The sequence below is a fragment of the Anticarsia gemmatalis genome, chromosome 21 (assembly GCF_050436995.1).
Source record: "Anticarsia gemmatalis isolate Benzon Research Colony breed Stoneville strain chromosome 21, ilAntGemm2 primary, whole genome shotgun sequence".
Taxonomy (NCBI): domain Eukaryota; kingdom Metazoa; phylum Arthropoda; class Insecta; order Lepidoptera; family Erebidae; genus Anticarsia; species Anticarsia gemmatalis.
This window is the reverse complement of record NC_134765.1, coordinates 5274238-5284852: the sequence shown is the minus strand read 5'-3', so window position 1 is coordinate 5284852 and position 10615 is coordinate 5274238. Positions and strand designations below refer to the sequence as shown.

The window sequence follows — 10615 nt, the reverse complement described above, 5'->3', positions numbered from 1 at the left end:
ATACATTAATAAAACGAGATAGTTTATTTAAATATAATATTTTATTTATATAATACAACATAACCACATTGTAGTCACGTAATCTGATTGCACAAAAATAAATTCGATCGGATGAAAGTACAAAAATATTGTTATTATGGATTGTCTAGTAAAATTCATAAATAAGCGTAGAAAAATAAAATCCGTACCAAGGTATGTATTACGGATCTTTTGTGACCAACCCGGCAGGGCCTTGACCTATCACGGGAGCTAAACCAGCCACAGCGACGGCTTTCAGGGGCCTGAAACCAAGTACTTATTAAAGCGACATCTGTGTTTCAATCCCAAAACTAATTCGCGAGCGCCATCTATGATTCAAAACGGTAACTATTTTTTAAGCACCATCTATTGTACACATATGGAAGCTTGGGTAAGCGCCATCTGTGGTGTTCGTGTAAAACTACTTTGTTTGTAAGCTGCGTTGCAACCGCTGCGCTGCCACAATATAGGATGTAAACAAGTACAGCTAAAATCCGCTAGATGTCGTGCTTCTCAACACTAATAGTTTGTTTTAAGCTTTTTAATTTTGCTTATTCTTTCTCTATTAATATATTTAATTTGTGTTATCCTTAATCTTGATATCTAATAATGTCCTCCTAGCCGATACGGCTACGGTGGTCAGTTTCATTGAAACTGGCCATCTGTGCAGGACTTTGTTTATAGTGTCCAAGTGTGTGCACAATACACAGGTACACTCTCTATTTCATCACTCTCATAGTCTGGGGGGACGGATAACCGACACAACCAGTGAGAGGTCAGGCGCAGGACCGACGGCTTTACGTGCTCTCCGAGGCACGGAGGTCTTCGACCTCAACTTCCCAACTCCGGGCAATCTCTAAGAAATTCTCAACAGAAAATCTCAGAAAAGACTTTTGGCCCGACCCAGAATTCAAACCCGAGACCTCTAGCACGGCAGCCGCATATACTACCGACCGCTCCACAGAGGCAGTTTAAAATATCTACTTGATATCTACATGTTATAAAAAATACTCACTTGAATCCAAGTTCCTCTGCCGGTACTCCTAATTTGGCGAGTTTAGCTTCGTAAGTAGCTAATAAATCATCATGAGCTTTCCGAAGTCGAGCTGCCTCGTATCTCAGATCTTCAATTTGTGTGTCTTTTAACTTAAGAAGTTCCTGTGGAGAAAATAGCTGATAGATATGTCTTTTGTGATGATAGATAGAAATTATGGCAAACAAGAAATGGTGGCCAATGAAATATGAAAAATGGTATCAAAATGAATGAGAAGTTTCCCACTGCACTAGTCCTGAGACAATTCTAATAAAATGTAGGTTTAAGTCGAAAATACTACTTATTTTGTGACCAACAATAAAATCGCTGCGTTACAATATTGAACTCTTACATGAATTTCAGTAGGGCCAGCATCACGTCCCTCCAGATTCTTCAACTTGGCCTCCAACAGCGCGGTCTTCAGTGACGCTCTCTGCTGGACTTCGAGAACAGCTCGAGAGAATCGAGCCTTCAACTCATCGCGCTCAGTTTGTACGCGGTCGAAACGAACTTGTAACACTTCGTACTCCCACTTCAAGACTTCGAATTGCTTCTCGAGGGATGCTAGTTGTTTTGTTTTAGCCTGAAAACGAATAAGTAAGTATTAATAGTTCTATATTAAAGTTCTTCTTTTCTGCCTATTGTTTTTATTGTTTAGTGTTTAAGTATTACGATAAACGTAGGTATATAGAATAAGATAAACGTTTCGCTTTTGATAGGTTCGTTCATCTATTTGTCATGATGTACTGAGCAAATTCAAACCCTAGGGTCCGTCTGGCATAAATTAAGAACACGCTACAATCCTTCGTAAACCAAGGATTCAAAATAAAAATCTCGTGAGAAGTATCATCCGTAGCATCAATTCATGCATTACCTATTAAATCAGAGCAGTAATCTGTATTAAAATTTAGTACTTACGGCTAAAGCAGCCTTATCTCTATCATAATTTGCCATCTGTCGTTTAAGTTCTTTATTATCTATGATAGCAGCTTCAAGCGGTTCCCTCAGACTCTTGGCTTCTGCCAGTGCATCTCGTGACACCTTCTCCGCTCGTTCTTTTACTTTCTGCATATCTTCCATCTGCTGCTTCAAGCTGCTAATAAGACCTGGTAGAAGAAAATTACGCACCTTTGAATACAGATTTAAAGTTTATTTACCTACTTCATCAAATACACTTAGCATCTAAGTCTCCCAGGCAAAGCAAAAAGACATTTTGTATTTTGAGTGTTAGTAACAAATGTTAGTCTACATTCATTCACATACATTGGTTAATTCTCTTGCTGTGTTACTACATATAAACTCAATACCCTAAAGACGAATGGTTAAAAAACTTACCCAAATTATTCAAAGTGATATCATTATAATAATTTTTCAAATCAGAGAAGGCCCTCTCATGATGAGCGATCAATTCCGACAGTTGTTTATTTTTCCTCTCCTCTACTTCTGCTATCTCCGTTCTATGTTTCACAGTTAACTCCACTTTAGTCTCATTCAGTTTCTTTTCAGCTTTATCTTCAATCTCCATTGCTCTCCGTTCAAATTCATCCCTTGCTTTAGACAGTTCTTCTGCATGCATTAATTTCGCTCGTCTCAATTCATCTTGGGCTGCAAGCGTTTTCTCTCTAAGTTCCTGTCTTAGAACTCTTTTGTCGTTGAGAAGTTCCAATTCCTGCTCGCCGTGCTCTTCTTTAGCTGCTTTCAAAGCAACCAGATTTTCAGCCCTTAAAGCAGCCGCAGCCGCTTGCTGTTCATATTTCAAATGTTTAATTTTCTGTTTCTCAGTTTCCAAAAGCGCTTCATTTTCCTCCTGTGCTTCTTCGGTTGCTCGTTCTCTATTACGTAATTCTGCTTTGGCTTCTTCTAATTGCTGTCGGGTAATTTCCCAGAATGTGCGTATTTTGTCCCTTTCTAATTGGAAGTAGTTTCGTTCTTCTCTTTCCTTGTCTAGTTCTTCTTTGACTTTGAGGGTGAATTGCTCGAGCTTTTCTCGTGTCATCTCCGATGTGTCCACGCCATCGATGATGATCGCTGCAAGTAGAATACGTAATTAATTAGGTGGTTATTAGAAAAAATAATATTCATAATTAAATACTAACCCTTTGCATTTAATATTATAACTTAAAAATATTTATGAGCTTTATCTTACCTGGTGCCTTTTTGGCCCCGCCTTTTCCTTTAGGTGCCTGAAATTAATAGGTACATATAATTTAAAAAACAGAAATAATAGCAGAAAATTAAATAGTGAAAAGCAAATTTCAACATGCTGAAGCGAAATGTTTGTTTACTAAAAATAATGGAACACGCATAGTTTTAAAAATGCACTCAGCCGATTAACTATATCATTTATTATTTCACTTACCATTTTTAGTATAAAGTTTTATCGTTGTACAATTTTTAAAGGTTTTGTTGTTAAAATATTTTGTATCACTGAAGAAACTGACAATGTCGCCAAGGTAAACAAAGTCGTTGACATGACGACTATCAAACACTTCAGGCCCTGCAATAAAGTTACAAGTTTAGTCGATTCACACTGCGTAGAGCCTTCACTACAAAGATTATAGGATTACAGTAGGCTTTGTGCAGCGATTATTACGAATGTGAACATTATGAGTGAATAAGCTACTTACAGGTTGGAAAAAAATGGATGAGAAACTAATGTAAATATTGAAGATTTATTTATTCATTGTAAGGAGACTTTTATTTCTAAAATGAAATAAATCTGCAGTCGAAGGCTTTCGATAAAAGACGAGATTTACAGATAAAGACAAACTAGTTAAATAAAATATTATTTATTTATTTGAGCTAGCTAATAAAAACTCTTCAACACGTCAACATGTCATCAAGACAAATCACAATTATAAGACAATCCACCAATCAACGTGAACAAAGATGCTAAAATTATTGTGCTAATCATGTGCTAATGATGTAATTCTAAATTTCTCCCACATTCTTTGCCTCAAACATGTTGGTCGAAGCCGTCCCCACAGTGATGGGTTATGGTGCTGTAATTTTTAGTCTGTTTCTTGTCGACTACGTGCTGGGTCATGGGTTCGTGGACATGTCCCAGAAGGTCTTCTGTAGATTAGCCTGTTATGTCAAGAGGGTTGTGAGAGAAGAGTCCAAGCATGTCCAAATTGTGCCAGACGCACCAATCAGCTGGCCAGTGCTGGTTGGCGAGATTGCGATATTGCTTTTGACTGTTGCTGTAAGTATAAGTTTTGATTATGATCTAATATTTACTGATTTAGGATCGTTCCGACTGGTGCTTTTTGATCCCCGCAACCCCTTAAGAAAAAAGGCGTGATATTATGTATGTTTTATTAACTGATTACAATTTTTGTCAAGTTTGCTGCTCTAAAAATATCATATCATAATAATTATAAGCTATTTGAATTTTCCCGTACAAAAACCGATACAAAGAACTATCTCAATATGATATCGAACACACTTTGTAGTTTAATATTTTTTAAGCTAGGGGGCTACGTGATTGTAACCCCTTCATGTGCTACATTCTTGTGCCAAAAATTAAGAAAAAATGGGTCTTATTCTACTGAGTTCTAGTAATATTTCTATCTTAATATTTTTTAATATATTTTTAGGATACTGATTTTAAATGTATTACAGATCCTAAACAGATACAAGTACGTCCGTGGTAAGGATCGGATCGACGAACTTCTTAACGAGAGCAAAGATGCCCTGAGACAAACCAACGAGTTCCTTGAGAAATGGAGGCTTAGACGAGTAAGTTTTTATATTTTGCTAACATTTATTAACACTTTGCGAAAGAAAAAAAAATTGGTTACCGCAGTTTGATATAATCTGTCGCGTTTAATATGCCTGGATTTCTTTTAGCTCTAGTGGCACAGTAATTAAGAGGTGAATTATAAAGTTGCAAAAATATTCTCAAATTTTTTTAGTCGTAAAAAGATTATAAATATAATTATTTTTTATTTCAATAGCTCGGCTTAGTATTCAGAATAAAAAATAGTATCTACTTAAGTATAAAAGATTATCTGCATATACTTATTTGAACTTTTAAGCGACCAAGTGATTGATAGACGAGTGTACCTTAACTTATAGATGAATTGTCAGGTGCCCACTGAGTATTCCTACCTGGACGAAGAGCCACAGGAGATCAAACCTCTCAAAATAGAAGTACCCATACTACACATGGCTATTATTGACGTAAGTAAATATTGTAATTACTTTTGTTAGTTCCTTCAGAGTCCTATAATATGTTTCATGCAACTATGGTGACTTCATATACTTTTATAAAACCTAGATAGATTTCGCTGTCACTTAAATAATTTTCATAATTATCTCAAAAGTGGACAAAGGAAACTAGCACAGTGGTAAAAATGATTTTCGTCCTGTCCTCAAGGTTTACCCTCTCTCACAATCGGGACTCACCTACCCTGCACAGGGATCATCCAATGGGTTTGGTTTATAAAAAACAAACAATATTTTAAAAATAATACTTTTTTCATTTAATCGATATATTTCTTAAAATAATTTTCATTTTCTTATAGACCCTCGGCACTACGAGAAGCAAACCAGAGAGAGGTGACGCAGGCGACACAGTCAACATCACAGACTCCACCCTTCTCTCTCTAACATCATTCGAAGACCTGGAATCCATAGACACTGCAGACGAAAGAGTCCCTGATGAAGCGAAGAGCGTAGAATTTAGGAACCGTTACCTTTGGGATGTATTGGAAGAAGATGGAAATAATTTGGACGATTAAAAGCTTTTATACAATTATTTTACATGAAATTCAAATTGTGTTTTATTTACACCTTTGTTTGCGTAACGCTCTGGTATTAAATTTTCCATGTCATTAACAATACATCTTCGATGTTCAATGGGTCGAATGCAGAGTCAAATCCGTTTGAAATGAAGCTCAAAAGTTTGTGTCACTAACTCGCTACGATACACGTAAATGACACAGACTACGTGATACTTGAGTTGCTTAAAGTTGAGAATGTTTCTATCTTTGACCATGTGTCTCCTCCATTATTTACTAAAGGAATATTATACGCAGGCAGCTTTTCATATATGCAAAGGCCTTTAGTCTAATATTGTTTTACTTCTAGTAGTTGTTGTATTGAAGTCTCATGTCGATATTTACTAAAAAGCATGGAATCCCAAACATCTTAAACCACACAATTACTTAGTATATTGTCTCCCCAGCTCATTTGTCTTTTAATCCCTTCAAAGGTCCTTCTTCATATCGCACACTTATAGTGTCAAATGCTCATAATACTCAACAAAGAGCCTAAAAGCTGACAGATATTAATTCCAAACCACAGTACCAACATCTACATTCACTTGTAGAAGAAACATTCACCTAATTTTCAACTTTATTTTCTAGGATTTAGGGATGATGAAATTGCTGTAGATTACATATTTTTATTAAACAATTTTGAACCTTATGTTTAAGTGCTAAAGTTGTGGTTATTTGTGATTTGTTGGGTGGGTCTATTCGTATGTTTGTCAAAGGGTGGCTATCCGCATTTGCTTTGATGTCATATTATCAGCAGGGTGCCTGGAATGGGATGTAATTAAAAATTGCAAATGGTAAAGTAGTTTTATTTAGTTTTATGTTGATCTGTTTGAGTAAATACGTTGCATTGGATAAGTAGCTATGAGGTATTAAATAACACTTAATAGCCCTTGCAGGGATATCCAAAAAGTTCACTTCTCGTTCACCATTTTTGCTGATTATGCCTGTCTAAATTTCCATGAGACAAAGTCTGAGCCAAACTTTATTTATGGAGAATGGAGACGTAGGCTTAAATAATTACTGAGCGTTGCATAAAATGTATTATAAAATTCTTCTAAGCAAAATGTTGGCCAATTTTATGAGAAAACAGAGTTTACTACATAAAACTAGCTTTTGAATTAATCTTCCCAGATTCCACAAAAACACCATTACTTACATTACTTTTAATTAACACCATTTCCATCAAGAAATAAACAATAAATAAAAGCAAATCCCCACTTCCCCTTCTCGCAGGGATTATATCAAATAGGTGTCTTCTTTGTGGGATTATGGGATTCAGAGGGATCTTCGCATTTGTCGCTGTGTTCTAGGGATTATGTCTTTGATTATATTAATAAGGTGCGTTATTTATGATGGAGTTTTTCTTCTAATATTTAGTTTTGGAGAAGGAGAAATGTGCGACATAGCAGTGAAATTACATTTTACGCACTTATCCTACCAACCCAATGGTCTAAAAAAATCATTTTAGATGTATACTTTTATTAGCAATTAAAAGCTCGGCGACGTTTTCGGTAGAGTTTAGTTTGACAATATTTCAATTTTGCTCTAAAGAATCTTGCGTGCAAATTGGTTGGCTACTATTTCCACCCATCAATTTTCTTTCATGCGTTGTCCTTCTCCGTTGCAACTTTTCTAGTAGATTTATATAAAAATGGGCAGTCTTAAAACTGATTTTATATCAAACCTTTAAATATATCCTTGCAATATAGTAATAAGCATTCTTTCACAGACAATATCACCAACCCCGGGCCGTCTCTCTTCAATAAAAAATCATCCAAGTATACTTAAAACCGTAATTTGGTGAAAACCAAACAATGGTCACGTGTTTAGTGAATTTCAACCCTTGTGCTGGTGTAATTATGGTGTAATCATGGAACTATGATGGATGGGGCACGCCTTACGGTTTGTGGTTTTTTAGGGTTAGGCTAGTTATGGGAAAAAGATTAATTGGTCGCTGTCGATTTTGTTTTTTAACTAGTGTCTTTTGTTAAGACTGTTTTGACAAAGTTTTAATTCATCCGAAAAATATGCAACGCAATATACTATGTATCATACCCGTAGGTAAAGGTTGAGATGTTTTGAATGATAAACACTTATAGAAGGCGAGTTTATTGCCAACTACGGCAACTACTAACATTTGAAATTCACTGCTACTTTGGAGAATATTTCTATGGAAGATTAAAAGCCAAACAAGTAACTCTTTGGTCGACTTGTAATGGCAATCGACCTGAGCCCTTTAGGTCTGTATTAGGTCTAAAAAATCATCTTGCATCTGCATTTTGAAACAAATCATTTTAAAGTCAAAATATTGGAAGCATCGTTATCAAGTTTCCAGTCCAGGAAGTGTGGAACAAAGCGCAGACACGATTGACGGCACCATCAATCATTATAGCGGGTGATGCCAATACCGACGTGGGAACTATTATGTTTGTATGTTTGTTAGTTTACTTGCTTTAAGCGTTTACGGTAAAGTTATTGTTTTAGCAAAACAAGATAAATGAGTTCGAGTTACAAGTTGTGCAGGTGTCTTAATGTCTTCGGAGATGTTTAGAATTTCAAGCAGAAGCAATTGGTACCATTTTGTTTTGCTTTGGTTACATTTTCCTTTTAATTTGTTGAATTTTTTGAGACGTACATAGTAGCTATATCACAAATATTTAAAGCAATCAGTTAATCACTTTTGATGTGTAGGTACTACTACAAATAATATGGATGTAATTACGATAGTCTAATGTAACGTAATGAATGATTGTCATTTTCAACGACGCTACAAATAGCAAATTATAATTTGTTTACGTAGTATTTACTATAAAAACTTAAGAAAGTTCTTTAATAATATCAATCAATGTAACTGTGAAGCTTACTAACAAGAAAATTGATTAGAGGACCCAAGAAACTAAAACTAAAACGTAAGACGACGATGATCAACCATTTATCACTTCAAGCCTTTTTGTCCCTTTCTATTCAATACTTTTTGCAAAGGAGATTAAATTTCACGTCGCACCCAAAGTCCAAAACCATTAATACTGTTCCACCAATTTACAAAGACCTCTATTCCTACTCATGGTTTCTACAATTTCCTTTGATGAAAGAATTTTGTATGAAACTTGAAAGGTCAAGATAGAATGGTTGGTGCTGTCCCCCATCCTGTCACTGATTTTTTTTATTTTATTTTTTTGAACACGTCTGGTTTCTGATTATGATTTTTGTGGGTATCTAAATTATTGATGGGATGAATTGATTTTTAATGACATGCGACGGTGTTTTTTTTATTTTTCTATTGTGTCTGCTTTCTTGTCTTGTCTGCATTGTGTTTGTACCCGGACATTAAAATAGGGGAATTTCTATCAATCCGTTATATTTTTACGGTAAGAATTATACACGAACTCACAAAAAATTATCTTGTTCATTATCATTTCATAAATGATGTACCGAACTGATATAGTCTAATGTTCACACCAAAATTATTCATTTGCTCACTGTCTATTTAACATAGCTCGCTGACTACGTATAGTTAAGTAAACATCAAATTGTGTATATTAACACCTAAATAAGAGACGCCACGTGTCAAACAATACACATACAAAATTATTGCAATCATAGCTCTGAAACGCCTAAACATTTTACAACTACCGCACAATATTTCATTTACCAAACAATGTTAAAACAATCAAAAATAAACCTTGTTTCTAATTCATAAAGTTTATATTCGAAACACAAAGTATTTAAATCTAATACTTTAACAAATACCACGTAAACAGAAAATCAAGCTTTGAGACATAGATTTAAAGTATATTTTCAAATAACAGCAATGCATCAACGAAATTTGAAATCATTCGAATCGAATATCTAATTCAAACGGTTGAAATAATGACCGTTAATTCAGCCAGTATTCATTGACCTGTCATTGCTAAAAGATTATACTGAATGTAGGGTCAGTTTAAACTGGATTTCTTTTTCAAAATGGCGTCGGTTGCTTCAGCCACGTGCAAGTCACGTGACGTTAAGAAAAGCAAACGCGTTGGTTCGGAATAACAGGCTAAATGCCATCATTAGCGATTTGATTATATTTTTTGTATTGTTTGAAATGATAGGATTTGTAATAGATAGGGGTTTGGGCGTGTGGTTGTTTATTTCATGTTATATACTATGGTTAGTTGTTTTTCTTGTGTTGAGTTCAAACAGATCATAGGCTTCAGTTAAAAAGAGAGAGAAATAGTTACTAATTTCTTAGGCACAAGATTTCTGAAATATTAAATCTTTGGTTTGATATCGACAGTCCAGGCATTTTACAATGTCTTTGGCTGTACAAATAATTATTATTTATACTCAATTTAATAAAGTTTATAAGTTTTGTGCAAACCTTAGGTACATTAAAGGTACGTAGCTGACGTAGCCTCAACGTAAACACCCTGGGAAAAAATCTCTCTTTTTATTAGGGTATATTTTAAGCGGTTAATGAATAAAGGTGATCGCTAATGACCACCCATGGAGATAAACTTTTAATTCCCATAACCGCGAAACTTCCCATAAACGATGACTAAGTAGAAAATTATTAAATATATCTGCCACGTGTCGATAAATTAGGTCTTTTTATCGTTTTTACAATGTAATGAAACACCTTTGTAGATCGCCATTTTGCGTGCGCAGGAGTTCAATGGATTATGATTTTTATTAATATTTTGTATGATGATGCGTGTAATGGGGTTAATGGATGATCTTATTGGTTGGTTACTGATACGTGAAATATTAGGGGCATATTATTAAATTATTTTTGTTA

General features: G+C 35.0%; 2 protein-coding genes across 3 annotated transcripts; one reads left to right on the top strand and one right to left on the bottom strand.

The window, feature by feature from the left end:
• Positions 1–32: 32 nt before the first annotated feature.
• On the bottom strand, positions 33–3502 carry Gas8 (Growth arrest specific protein 8). Its single transcript, XM_076128697.1, has 7 exons — positions 3411–3502; positions 3198–3234; positions 2387–3079; positions 1970–2157; positions 1404–1634; positions 1034–1176; positions 33–281 (listed from the first exon to the last, which is right to left on the bottom strand). The coding sequence occupies exons 1-7, from the start codon at positions 3411–3413 to the stop codon at positions 200–202; spliced, it is 1377 nt and encodes a 458-aa protein (XP_075984812.1). The 5' UTR covers positions 3414–3502; the 3' UTR covers positions 33–199.
• Positions 3503–3667: 165 nt separating this feature from the next.
• LOC142982337 (uncharacterized) lies at positions 3668–5800 on the top strand. Of its 2 annotated transcripts, none has more exons than XM_076128797.1 (4): positions 3668–4256; positions 4676–4792; positions 5144–5236; positions 5581–5800. In XM_076128797.1, exons 1-4 carry the CDS (start codon positions 4014–4016, stop codon positions 5794–5796), a joined length of 669 nt encoding a protein of 222 aa, XP_075984912.1. In that variant the 5' UTR covers positions 3668–4013; the 3' UTR covers positions 5797–5800. The 2 variants fall into 2 exon arrangements, with proteins under 2 accessions (XP_075984912.1, XP_075984911.1); XM_076128796.1 differs by having other exon boundaries at positions 5132–5236.
• Positions 5801–10615: the final 4815 nt, after the last annotated feature.